General features: G+C 48.1%; 1 protein-coding gene across 1 annotated transcript in view; it reads left to right on the top strand.

Moving 5' to 3' along the window:
• Nucleotides 1-14,776, top strand: part of CDC5L (cell division cycle 5 like) — a 253,054-nt gene that overhangs the window by 152,392 nt on the left and 85,886 nt on the right. The window contains exon 12 of the mRNA XM_078647614.1: nucleotides 10,126-10,206. Within this exon, the coding sequence (XP_078503740.1) occupies nucleotides 10,126-10,206 (81 nt within the window). The remainder of the gene's footprint in view (nucleotides 1-10,125; nucleotides 10,207-14,776) is intronic.

A 14,776-nucleotide genomic window follows, 5' to 3' on the forward strand; every position in this document is an offset into this window, starting at 1 on the left:
AGTCAATTACAAAAAGTCCATAATGAATCCCACCCAGAAGATCCACTATCTGGGTGCACAACTGGACACGGCAAAAGAAAACGTGTGTCCTTCGGAGGAGAGGTGGTCATCCATCAAGACAAAGTGTGTGTTTCTCCTTCAGTCTGCACGTCCGACAGTTCGGCAAGTGTCCTCTCTTCTGGGTTCCATGGCATCGTGCATCTTCATAGTGCCAAACGCACGTTTGCAGATGCGTCTTCTACAGCAGTGTCTAGAAGATCAATGGAAGCAGAGGACGGGATGCTGGGAGGATCAGATTCTTCTCCAACAGTCTGCAAAAGATTCCATTCGATGGTGGATGAAGAAGACACACTTGATGAAGGGAGTTCCTTTTCATCAGGACCCACCAACGCAGACTCTGATCACAGATGCCTCTCTCCAAGGTTGGGGAGCACATATGGGCCCGCTGCAAGTACAAGGGCTATGGTCAGATTTCGAGAAAGGGTATCATATCAATCTACTCGAACTCAGAGCGGTCCATCTTGCTCTCAAGTCCCTGGCTCCATCTCTTCAGACTCGGTCCCTCTTGGTGCAAACAGACAATACAACTACAATGTATTACTTAAACAAGCAGGGGGGTACCAGGTCCAGGACTCTGTCCATAGAAGCTCAGACCATCTGGCACTGGCTACTTGCACGAGACCTGTCCATAACGGCAGTTCACTTGCCAGGGAGCCTCAACACGCAGGCGGACGACCTCAGCAGAGACTTCGTCGAAGCGCACAACTGGGTTCTCAACGAAGAAGTCGCGCACAGCATTTTCCAGGCTTGGGGAACACCAGACATCGATCTGTTCGCAGACGCGGCAAACGCAAAATGCCCCGTCTTCGCGTCCAGGTTCTCCCAGAAAGGATCTCAAGGGAATGCCCTTTTGATAGACTGGTGTCAAAATTTGCTGTACGCCTTCCCGCCGACACCGTTGATACCAGCAGTGATCAACAGGATGTACAAGACCAAATCCAGAATGATATTGATTTGCCCAGAGTGGCCACGCCAATGGTGGTTCCCAGATCTCCTCCAGTTGTCAATCAGGCCACACAGGAGATTACCTTGTCGCCCGGATCTTCTGTCCAAACAGGAGGGGCGTGTGTTTCATCCCAATCTGCCCTCCCTGCGCCTGGCAGCATGGCTCCTGAAGTCATCCAGTACGGGCATTTACAGTTAAATCCGGAGTGTATGAACATTCTTAAAGAGGCAAAGCGGCCTTCTACAAGACAATCCTACGGATTTAAGTGGAAACGCTTTTTTCTTTGGTGTCAGAGCAAGGGTCTTGACCCTATTCGAGGCCAAGAACAGGTGATCTTGCCTTATCTTCTTTATCTTGCTGAGTCTGGTTTGCAGTTTAATTCTATCAGAGTCCATCTTGCTGCAATAACTGCTTATAGAAAATCGCCAACACAGATATCGTTTTTTCGGATGCCTGTGGTGAAGGATTTTCTAGAGGGATTAAGAAAGGTGTTTCCTCCAGTCAGGTCTCCTTCTCCACCTTGGGAGCTTAATGTGGTGTTGACTAAGTTGATGGGCCCACCCTTTGAGCCCATACATAAAGCGTCATTGCAACACTTATCTTGGAAAGTAGCATTCCTGGTGGCTATCACGTCTGCTCGTAGAGTGAGCGAAATTCAGGCTCTGTGTTGCAAGGAACCGTACACAGTTTTTCATGCAAACAGAGTGGTGCTCAGGACTCATCCTTCTTTTCTACCTAAGGTGGTGTCGGATTTTCATATTAACCAATCCATAACATTGCCTACTTTCTTTCCAAACCCTTCAAGTCCGGGTGAGCGGGCTTTGCACTCTTTAGATCTAAAAAGGGTTTTGAAGTTTTACTTAGATAAAACCAAGACTATGAGACACACAGACCGTTTGTTTGTGAACTATGGTCCTACGAATACTGGTTTGGCAGCATCCAAGAGATCCATTTCTAGATGGATAGTGTCATGTATCTTACTGGCCTATCAGCTAGCCCACAAGTCTTTATCAGGTAGACCTAGGGCTCATTCTACGAGGGGAAAAGCTTCTACAACAGCTCTCCTCAGGAATGTGGCTATGTCAGAGATATGTAAAGCAGCTACTTGGCGTTCAGTGCATACGTTTACACGCCATTATTGCTTGGAGTTCGAGGCATGTGGGCTGCTAAATTCATATCTTAGCATTAGATCGCCGCCTAGTGTTGGGCTCGGATGATTGCACATTGTTGTCCTGGAAGAGTCTTCGAAGTATCCTGAGATAGGTGGCTCCTCCCCTGGACTACAGTGCGCATGGGCATCGGCTCCATCCCCAGATTGTTTTTTTCCGCCATTGGGTTCGGATGTGGTCTCGACGTCTTACTGTCGGAACCAAGTAAAACTAACTTTTAGCGGCCAAAAGGCCTCGATTTCATTGCGTCGGTATTGTCTGCGCACGGTCTCGAGTCTTCCGTCTCTTGGAGCCGGAATAAGCGGAGTTTTCTTCGCTCTCTGAACTTTGAGGCCTTCTCGTCGCGACACGACTGCAAGCCTTTTCGGACATGGAGCGGAGCCCGTTTAAGTACTGCCCGCTCTGTGGGTCCAAGTACCCACACATCGATCTACACCCCGTCTGTAACAAGTGCCTTTCGCCTGACCACGACGACGGAAAGTGCAAATTGTGTGCGCAGTTCCGCTCCAAGAAAACTCTCAAGCTTCGGCGCGCGGTGCGCTTGGAAGCTAAGCAAGCGGCCCCGGATCCGGAGAACATCTTCGGCGACCAGGACGAAGAGGTCCAGGGTCACCATCTACAAATCTCCCCACCAGAGACGGAGGTCGAGGCGGATCCGGGAGACGACGACGGAGCCGCGGGTCAAGGCCTTGAATACGTCGAAGAGGTAGGAGACGACGATGAGATTTATGGGGCCGCGGCAGACAGCTCGGGGGACGAGCTCTGCCCCGAAGGTTACGAAGATACCGACCGGGACACGGGATCGCCTGTCGGCCTTACCCAAGACCCGTTGCCGCAAGCCACAGCCCCGCCTTCGGGCCCGGCTACGGACTCACTTGCTGAGCAGACTGTTTCGAAAACGAAACTGAAACCATCGGGATCGACGACACCTAAAATGGCCGACCCGAAACCGAAACCGAAACTTAAGGACTCGAGTGTCCCTAAGATGGCTGCCGTGCCGGTAAAAAAGACGGTGCCCGCTACCCCATCGGCTCCGTCGACCTCCGGTCCGCAGAAGCCGAAGAAGTCCGTCGATTCCGATGTTGCAAAATCAAAACCGACGCCTGAGGAGGGGTCCTCCAAGAAAGATGGTCGGCACGGGTCAGCGGCAACGACGCCGTCCAAGCCCGCCAAAGTCGGCTCCAAGGAGGCTACGCACAAGAAGTCTGCGCCCCGGACTCAGGAATCGGAGGCGGTGAAGACGGGTTCCGCGCCCAAAGCGCACAAGGCCCACAAGGACGTCGGATCCGAGGGACCGATCGGACCTTCCTCGTCAGCGACGAAACCCACTGTGAGTGAGACGTCCCTCATCGCAGACTCACTGCAAAGAATCAGGGAGAAAGCCTTTGCCCCGTCGGCTCCGATACCATCGCCGCAGCCGCAAAAGGACACTCCAGCAAAGCCTTCTGGGAAACTTCTCTTTCTTTTGCCACCGAAGGAGGCGCCGAAAGCGTTTTCAACCAAACCGGCTCCGAAACAAGTTTCTTCGCCGGCTGGCCCGCTTCCACGTCGGGTACTCGAATCAGAAGACGATTCAGAGCATTTCATCGACGCTGACACAGGCAAGCTGACCCTCTATAAGAGGAAAATCACTTCAGAGCCGGTGGACTCCTATGTCATCCCACTGAAAAAGAAGAGGGTGCCCCTTGACGCCTCAGGCCTCACGGAGCCAATCCAGCCTCCTCCAAGACGGAGCCCTACTCCCTCCCCAGAACACTCTGCGGGTGAGGGGTGTGATGAGGACGAGCAGTACAATTTCCCTATCGATGAACCTGATGCACAACCGGATTCATACGATGACACTGGTGACCAGAACACCCAGGGTGTGGGGCAGGACCCGCAGCTCTTTAATGCACGTGCATCCCCGACTGAGGACTCAGCAGGCTTTCATGCACTACTTGAAAGGGCGGCAGCCAATCATGATGTGGACATGCATGCCGACCCGGTTGAGGAAGACTTCCTTTTCGACACCTTTTCAGTCTCTGAAAGGACTGTAAAAACACTTCCTATGCTAAAAGGAGTCCTCAAACATGCTGGGGACATTTTTAAGGAGCCTACAAGAGCGAGAGTTGTCAACCCTCGCATTGAAAAGAAGTACAGGCCTGCACCTGCGGACCCCGCCTACATCCGGGGACAATTGCCACTGGACTCTCTTGTGGTCGCCAATGCCAGGAAGCGTGCCAACTCCCAGACAACGGGTGAAGCTCCTCCCCCGGATAAGGAGTCCAAAGTGCTAGAGGCAGGGGGCAAAAGAGTAGCTGCACAGGCATCAAACTTTTGGCGCATCGCCAATACACAGGCGCTCTTGGCGCGTTACGATAGGGCACACTACGACACCCTAGAACAGGTTGTACAACACCTGCCTCCACAGTTCCAAGAAGCTACACAACTGCTCATTAACGAAGGGAAGCTAATCTCAAACGCAGCCATCAAGTGTGCGCTTGATGCTGCAGATACAGCTGCTAGGGCTGTCAACACTAGCGTTATGCTGAGACGACAGGCGTGGCTACGCATCTCAGGCTTTAAACCGGATATTCAGACAACAATTCTTAATCAACCGGTCAATCCTGATGGTCTGTTTGGTCCAGATGTTGACACCACCCTAGAGAAAATAAAAAAGGACACGGAAACTGCTAAATCCATGGGGGCCCTGCAGTCTCAACAGTTTCGTGGCAGCAATTTTCGTCGCTCAGGTGCACGTGGGGTCACCAGAGGACAAATGGGTCAACAATCCCAGTTCTCAAAAGGTGGAGCACAATCCTCGTTCACGAAACAGAACAAGGGAGGTTACAGGAATAACAGCAACAGCGGTCGCGGCAGAGGAAACAACAACCCCCGCTCCTCTACTCCAAGCAAACAGTGACTCTCTGTCACTGCCCCCCGACCACCTAACACCTGTCGGGGGGAGACTGCAGCAGTTCCTGCCCGTCTGGAAAAACATCACCACAGACAGGTGGGTGCGACAACTAGTCCAGTATGGTTATTGCCTAGAATTGAAGTCCACTCCACCCAACATCCCGCCAAGGCAAAGGCCTATGTCCGCAGAGCACTTGCTCTTATTGCAGCAGGAGGTAGTGGTGATGCTGCAAAAGGGAGCAATCGAGCAAGTGCCGGTGGGAGAGGAAGGCACAGGGGTATATTCCCTGTACTTCCTTATTCCAAAGAAGGACGGATCTCTCAGACCCATTCTAGATCTACGCCCCCTCAACCTGTACATACTATCGGAACATTTCCACATGCTTACACTGCAACAGATTCTTCCCTTGCTAAACCAAGGAGACTTCTTAGCAACCTTAGATCTCAAGGATGCGTATTTCCACATTCCACTACACCCGTCACACAGGAAATACCTCAGGTTCACTATTCAAGGCAGGCACTACCAGTTCAAGGTCCTACCCTTCGGAGTCACAACAGCCCCGAGGGTGTTCACCAAGTGTCTGGCGACAGTAGCGGCGCACCTCAGGAGGCAGAACATCCATGTCTACCCCTACCTAGACGACTGGCTCGTACAAGCCAAGTCAGAGCAGCAGTGCGCCGCGGACATGTCAACTACAATTCACCTTCTTCACAATCTGGGTTTCTCCCTAAATTACCCAAAATCGCATCTTCAGCCGGCACATGTCCGGCAGTTCCTAGGTGCAACGATCAACACCCTGACGGCCATGGCTCAGCCAAACCAAGTCAGGATAGACAGCATGCAGGCCCTGATCCAAAGGTTCAGGCCACAACACTCGCTTCCAGCGAGAGTGTTCATGCAGTTGATAGGCATGATGGCCTCCTGCATCTTCATAGTCCCTCACGCACGGCTACACATGCGCCCGCTCCAGGAGTGCTTAGCGAATCAGTGGACACAGGCTCGTGGACAATTGACAGACCTAGTGTTGGTTACCAGTCGGGCATACGACTCTCTGCATTGGTGGACTCCACACAACCTTTGCAAGGGCCGACTGTTCCAAGAGCCTGTGCCGCAGATTGTCCTGACAACGGACGCATCTCTCCAGGGATGGGGAGCTCATGTGCTCACTTACACAGTGCAGGGACTATGGTCAATGCAGCAACAGAAGATGCACATCAACTATCTGGAACTGATGGCAATCTTCATGGCGCTCAAGTCCTTCATTGTACATCTGTGCAACAAAGTCGTGCTAGTCCGGACGGACAACATGACCGCGATGTACTACATTCAAAAGCAGGGAGGCACCCACTCGCCACAGCTGTCTCATCTGGCTCAGAGCATGTGGAAGTGGGCCATTCAGAGGAACATTTTCCTCATGGCAGAACACCTCCCAGGAAAGGACAATCAGATGGCGGATCTGCTCAGCAGGTACAGCCATCAAATGCACGAGTGGGAGTTACACCCATCTGTCCTCCACCCGTACTTCCAGCAGTGGGGTCATCCGGAGATAGACCTGTTTGCCACAAAAGAGAACGCAAAATGCCAACACTTTGCCGCCAGGTTCCCTCACCCACAGTCGCAGGGGAATGCGATATGGATGAACTGGTCAGGCAAATTTGCGTACGCTTTTCCGCCAGCCCCTCTAATACCGCTGGTCGCAAGAAAGCTAAGGCAGCACGAGATGACTCTCATCCTAGTTGCTCCAACGTGGGCGCGCCAAGCATGGTACACCACGTTCCTCGAACTCTCAGTGGTGCCGCATCAAAGACTGCGTCTCACGCCCAGTCTTTTGACGCAGAACCATGGAGAAATTCAGCATCCAGATCCGCAACAGCTCAACCTGGCGATCTGGCTCCTGAGGTCCTAGAGTTTGGGTACCTTAACCTGCCTCCGGAATGCATGAGCATCATCAAGGAGGCGAGGAAACCAACTACTAGAGCATGCTATGCTGCAAAGTGGAAGCGTTTTGTCATCTACTGTACAGCCAATGACATCAACCCGCTTGATGCATCTATCCCCAACATCATCTGCTATCTGTTGCATCTTTACAAGTGCAATCTGGCGTACACTTCCATTCGGATACATCTATCCGCCATAGCGGCTTATCTTCAGAACAGGCAGCACCTCTCTGTGTTCAGAGTGCCCGCCATTAAAGCCTTCCTTGAAGATCTGAAAAGAGTCATTCCCCCAAGGACACCGCCAGCTCCAGTGTGGAACCTCAATGTCGTCCTCACCAGACTGATGGGACCACCATTTGAGCCACTGCACTCGTGTGAACTCCAGTTCCTTACGTGGAAAGTAGCTTTCCTTATAGCTATTACGTCTCTGAGGCGTGTCAGTGAGCTGCAGGCGCTCACAATCCAAGAGCCATTCATTCAAATTCATCCAAATAGGGTAGTGCTACGCACTAACCCCAAATTCCTTCCGAAGGTGGTGTCACAGTTTCATCTAAACCAAACTATTGACTTACCAGCATTCTTTCAAAACCCGCAAACGGTGGCGGAAAGAATGCTCCATACCTTAGATGTACGGAGGGCGTTGATGTACTACATAGACAGAACACAACCCTTTAGAAAGACAAAACAACTCTTTGTTGCCTTCGCACCACAACACAAAGGCAACCCAATTTCCAAAGCAGGGATAGCCAGGTGGATTGTTAAGTGCATCCAGATATGTTATCAAAAAGCCAAGCGCACTTTAACAATACCCCCCAGAGCGCACTCCACACGCAAACTGGGGGCATCCATGGCTTTCCTAGGGAACATTCCTTTAGAGGATATTTGCAGAGCAGCCACGTGGGTCACACCACATACCTTCACAAAACACTACTGTGTTGATGTGCATTCCAAGCAGCAAGCAGCTGTAGGACAGGCTGTTCTCAAGACACTTTTTCAGGTTTCTGCAGCTGGCACGGGCAACCGCCGCTGATGGAGGGACTGCTATGTATTCTATGCTAAGATATGAATTTAGCAGCCCACATGCCTCGAACTGAATATGCTACTTACCAGTATGCATCTGTTCTTGGCATGTAGGGCTGCTAACATTCATATCGCCCGCCCTCCTCCCCGGTGCCTGTCGCAGCTGCAGATATACTATTGTATTTATTCATTAGCATGGACATCCTTTACACTTTTCACTCCATCTTCTGCCACAATGGCGAAAAACAATCTGGGGATGGAGCCGATGCCCATGCGCACTGTAGTCCAGGGGAGGAGCCACCTATCTCAGGATACTTCGAAGACTCTTCCAGGACAACAATGTGCAATCATCCGAGCCCAACACTAGGCGGCGATCTAATGCTAAGATATGAATGTTAGCAGCCCTACATGCCAAGAACAGATGCATACTGGTAAGTAGCATATTCATTCTGATGCGCAAACAGATGCTCAAGTGGGACAGGCATCACTGAGAAATTTGTTTGCTACTTCTAGTTAAACACTGTGTTGTTTGAAATATAGCTATGCGTTTATCTGTTCGCCCGCTTCTAGTGGGTATGAGCTTGCTACTCTATTCAGTGCTTATGACTATTAATGAGTATCCCCTGGAAGAGAAGGATTAGTTACTTACCTGTAATCCTAGTTCTCTTCCAGGGGTATACTCATTAAAGTCATAAGCACCCTCCCGCCTCCCCGGGCGAGCAGTGGCATTGAAGTTTTCAATATATAATGTAAAGTTTTAAGGGCAGTTTCCTGCTAATGTTTACTGTACCGTACAAAAGAACTGACCTAACTGTCACCTGTGGTGCATGATGGGAACAGAGTTCTCCTAGAGGCCTTAAAGGCAAAGTGTGCAGATTCTCTGGGGCCTTAAAGGCAGGGTGCCAGTCTGATTTTCTGTACACAGACAAATTTTCATATGCAGCCTTTTAGGCTAATAACTGTTTACAACAGGTTCTTTGATGAAAATAAAAGTTTTTTCATGGTTATGTAATGCATTTTAGGCTCATGCCTGTTTATTGCATTTATATTTAGCATATTTTCATGCTTCAGAACGTGTGTAAGGTTGGCTTTATTAGCCTATGTGTATATGTTAGGCTGCATATTATGGTTGTTATACATGTATATGTGTATAATTATTTTAGTACAATGTACTTTTTGATATATTTACACATATATATGTATATTGTTATGTGTTCCGGGTTCCCGCTCATGGGCGGAGATAATTCAGTGCTTATGACTTTAATGAGTATACCCATGGAAGAGAACTAGGATTACAGGTAAGTAACTAATCCATAGTGTACCCTGCGTTAGGGCTGTAATACCTGCTGTAGGGGTGACTTACCTATACTGCATGCAGTGTCTGCAGGCATGGCACACAGGGCAGTGCCTGTTCTGTCAAAATTGCATTGAATACCAGGCAAAAAGTGGGGATGACCGTGTCAGAGGCAGGCACTTTCCTACAGTATTGACTCGCCATATTCGTTGGACTTCAAATTTCCATATTTATACAAATGTATTTAATGTAATTGACCCAAAGAGGAGAAGGTGGTTTGTAACATTTTCTTTAGGTAGATTTTGTTGTGTATCAAATATCTGTTACGAATTGGAAAGAAAAGAGCCACAGAATATTTCTTTGTAAACTTTTTTGCAAGGCAAGTTGGCTACTTTTGCATTACTTCAAAGAGCCCTGGTTCAAAGCGCAACTAACGTTCCTGGCGCAGTGGTACCTCATATACCAAGGTCCATGTCACTCTTGCCGTGCAGACACCTCGGATGACATAAACCAGCACAACCTAGGGGTTCTACGGGAATTTGTTCTTAATTCACTCTGTTGCATGAAATGAAAATTTGGTTCATGCAAAGAATCTGGAGAAGCCATCACATCCATCAGAGGAAACAATATTGAATGTAAGGAACTTGTTCTTTTTGTCAGGATGTCATAACTGTGGGGTGCGTGTCATTTCAATAAACTGTAATGTTTGTCAATAGGGTTACTCTTCGCTCACTGTAACTAATACTTTCTCTGATCTCCAGCACTGCAGAGTCAGTAATGTTTTGTATATTTTTGGAATTTAGGCTCTCAGAGATGCAGAACGTGCAAAGGAGCTGAAACAAAGGCACAAGGCTATCCAGAAAGGTTTGCCACGACCATCAGAAGTACGTTTTTCAAATCGAACATAGAAATATCTGTCATAATCAAATCATGTTGTTGCCTCTTGTATTGTCACATTTCTGTGGTGTTTGACATACTGTTGTGCTCCCCAAGTGCTCTTGTATGGTTATGTAAAAAGCTACTCAGATGTGTATAATAGGACCAGTGTATTTTCAAATTATTGTCTTTGTGGAAAGTTTTGGGTGGTGTTTGTGGGGGTCAGAATGGTGCTCCAGCCTTGTCGCTGGGGATGTGGTGTTGCACTTGGGTATGTCAGTAAACCAGAAGTGTAAATGGTCCCGTTCGAGGCAGGTGTGCTGTAGATACACATGCTCTGCATACTCCGGGTTGGGTTGGGTCCGGGTGTCTGCAAGTTGTTTTTTCTTCGAAGAAGTCTTTCCAGTCACAAGGTAAGGTGACTCCTCCTTTTGGTGATCGTGCGCATGGGCATCGACTCTATTGTTGGATTATATTTTTCCGCAATCAGGTTCGGTATTGCTGCACTCCGGTTCGAAACTGTTGTTCAGATTCCCCTCGGTGTGCAATCCACTCGAGGGTATTGTTTCCTATGCGTTTCCCACATCTGCGCGTATCGATTCGGTCAATGAAATTTCCATTTTTGATTGGAAACTTTTGAGGGTGGCCATCTGGTCTAACCTCATCGGTCAATCTCTTCGTCGATGGACCGGACTCCGTTCAAATTCTGTCCCCTGTGCCACAACAAGTAGCCGCATACCGACTTGCACCATATATGTAACGTGCTCGTCTCCAGAGAACAGAGAAAAAGACTGCGACGTGTGCAATTTGTTTTGGTCGAAGAAAATGTTCTGCGATCGTCGGGCCCAACGTCTGCAGATGCAGCACCAACACGTCAACGACGCGCCAGATATTGTCAGTGAAGACTCTGAGCAAGATGACCCCGAACCCTCAGTGGCTGCGGCGGAACATGCCTACTCCGTATCAGACTCTGATTCAGAGTTGGAGATAGACCTCCGCATCGACGATGTGCCGCAGGGACAGGGTGACGTGAGTACAGAAGACCCCCTTGCCCCGTCCACCCACTCCCAAAAAATCTAAAGGTTTGGCACCACCTCTGCCTACTGGCCAAGGTCGGCACCGAGAAGATGTTGCTGACGCTCCCCCTCCCGGCTCGGTACAAAAGGGGGTGGTGATGGACGAGGCATCCGAACCAATCAAACACTCACACCCAGTCAACAGATCTGGGTTTAATTCATCGCCGTTCTTTAGCCCACTCTGCCACCCCAGTTCAGACATGGCCATATGCAAATCAGTCTGACCCTGTGCCTCATGGGAACAGTCCATCCCGAACTGCCGAGCCATGCCTTCCCTGGACCGGAAACAAGCTTCCTAGGACCGGTTTCTGGCATATCAGCCGTCTTCAGCCAGGCTTGCTTGAATCCAGTGGCAAAGTGAGCAAGGGACTCCCGTCTGAGCATACCCTGCCAAGGTATGGCGAACAAAGCGGCTCAGCATCAAAACATGTCGTAAAGCCTTCCGGCTTGGGTCCGAGTCGGCCAAAATCCACTTTGAAGCCGAAACCATCCATTCCCAAGCACAAAGTCTGTTCGGAGCCGAAATCTTCCATGCCAAAAGGCCATTCCATCTCGGTTCTGAAATACTCGGTGCGGAAAGCCAAAGATCTCCCTTCAGCACCTTCAGATCCGAAATTAGACATTGTACTATCCAAATCAGATCCCAAACAAAAGAAACGGATACAGGGCATATTCTCGCTAAGACGCCTTCTAAACACAAGCTTCCTGATGACGACCGTCATTCCAAAATCCCTTTGTAAAGGAAAAATGTTGGTGCCAGCCCTTTTCGTCCACCACTGCCATCTCCTCCACCACCCTCCTCCCCACTTTTAGACCCCTTGCACATCACACCTCAAGACTCTTCACTATCTCACCATGTTGGAGACGATATTGATGAGGCAAACACACACTTACTAGGGGGTCCATGGACAGTTTATACAATTGACCCTCCATTGGATAACGATCCACAACTTTACCCTGACAAGCCATTTCTACCTGATAACAATGTATCCTATCAAGAACTTATGTTATGTTATGTTAAATGGAGTTTTGTAAAGCGCTCAGCTACTCAGACAGAGTGTCAAGGCGCTGACAGACCCAAAGAAAATAGCACAGAACAGGGACATAGGGGAATTATTGGCAGAACAGCCATGTCTTGAGTTATTTTCTAAATAACATTAAGTTGCCAAGGCTGCACAATACCACGAGGTGGTACACCACAAAGAATCCTTAGAAGAGGACATTTTATTTGCTACACTAGGATACACACACAGGTCAAGCCAAACACTCCCTATGCTCAAAGTTATGCGGACTTCAAGAATAGGAGCGTAGTTTCGTTCCTAAGCCGGCGCACAGCATTCCTTTCACTTGACACTTATTTCCTTCTTTTTTAAATTCAGCCAAATTAATCCACGTACTCCTAGATATTGTGATTACTTCATTTATTTTACGATGGTAAAATCACACGTGAGATGAGGTATATTCAACTGTTTCTAATGCCTCAGATATGCCATTCCAAGCCTTTTTCTGGGGCACCCCAGAACATATCAAACATCCTCAAAAGTGAATCATGTTAACCCAATGCATTTCGAACTTTGATAAGTTCTTCCTCAGGGGTTTCACTACAAATGAATGCATAAAATGAATGTCAATAAGTTATCACTACGGACTGATCAAACATACATTATGTGCTGGTACATTTTAAACATCAAAATCCATGCCATGTCTTACATCTGAACCTTATGCAGCGTTTTCCCTCTAAAATCAAAACTACTTGTTGTCGAAAAAATAGCCTGTGATGTCCCATTCATCAATTAATTAACCCTAGCTCTTGTGACCAACCTTCTGAAAACTGTCGTCCACATAAATATCTCCCAGATTCCTCTTCTACTACCCGATATTTAAACTGCACTACAAGATCTCGTGCTCACATACCTTCGTCTTTCTTTCAAACTTTATGCTTCAACTGGCTCATTTCCTGCCGCAGAACCTGACTTCCTGGTGTTCCCTTACTTATATACGATGTAACCAAACCCCTCCTCTCTCATTAAACCAATTATGTGAGGACGCCCGATAACCTATAGTCACAATGACTACTTATCCCAGATTCAGTGTGTTTAACAACACTTAAACGCGCTGATTGTAGTTAAAATCAAAAAGAACTCCTTAGTTCAACCCTTCACAATTCACCATTTCTCCAAGGCTATTTGAAGATATTACCCGCCCTCCCCTTTGCTGTCAAATATTACACTGCTGAGTAAAGTTGCAGTTCGTATTTTCGTAGACATCCATATAAGGTACAATGTGTACCTACAAGTTCATCATGCATTAATTTCAACTTTTAGCATAGCACATCATGTGCGTGTCCGTGATCTAAAATGAAAAACTCAGTTCGCAACCAGATTTCATCTGTATGCTGAGGTGTACATCTCACGTGTGTCGACTTGTCCTTTACGTTCTTGATGATAGCGATGTTCTTAAGGGTGCAGCTTGTATTTAGGGCGGAAACCTTGATATCCAATCTGTGAAATGCTACAGTGCACACCTTTTTTTTAGCATATTAGTCCATAATTCAAAACTGATGACTGTTAAGCGTGCAGCACAGGCTACGTGATCCACCCCAATTCACGTGGTTTTTGAACTTCAAGAATTGGAGCGTTCAAAAAACACGTTCAGGCGTGCCCCAGAAAAAGGCTTGGAATGGCATATCTGAGGCATTAGAAACAGTTGAATATACCTCATCTCACATGCGATTTTACCATCGAAAAATAAATGAAGTAATCACAATATCTAGGAGTACGTGGATTAATTTGGCTGAATTTAAAAAAGAAGGAAATAAGTGTCAAGTGAAAGGAATGCTGTGCGCCGGCATAGGAACAAAACTACGCTCCTATTCTTGAAGTTCAAAAACCACGTGAATTGGGGTGGATCACGCAGGGCCTTCTAGCCAGATACGACATGGCGCACTGGAACAAAATGGAGCAATTACTACAATATCTTTCAGGTGAGCATATAGCTAAAGCCCAAGACTTGGTCCAAGAAGGAACATTGATTTCCAGCTCTTTCATAAGGTGTGCTCTAGATGCTGCTGACACTGCAGCTAGAGAGGTCAATGCTAGTGTTCTACTCAGAAGGCATGCTTGGTTAAGGATCTCCGGTATCAAGCCCGAAGTCTAACAATTTATTTTAAATATACCTTTTGACAAAGAACATCTTTTTGGCCCCGAGGTACATCAAGCGCTTGAAAAAATGAAGAAGGACACTAGAGTAACAAAATCCAGGGGAGCGCTTCAGTCTCCTTCAAACAGAGGCTCCTCACGATGCTCCTTTTACTGGGGAGGGTCCAAGTCAACACCCTCCGACCAAAACACTTCCTTGTACAAGGGTAATAACCAATCCTATTCTTCAAGAGGATTTTTCAGAGTAGGGTATAGACAGAACAATTCTAAGGGCAGGGGTAAAGGCACCACACCCCTTAACTCCCCTTCCCCGAATAAGCATTGGCTTTCCTCCAACTATTCCA

This window comes from Lissotriton helveticus, chromosome 6, assembly GCF_964261635.1.
Source record: "Lissotriton helveticus chromosome 6, aLisHel1.1, whole genome shotgun sequence".
NCBI lineage: Eukaryota > Metazoa > Chordata > Amphibia > Caudata > Salamandridae > Lissotriton > Lissotriton helveticus.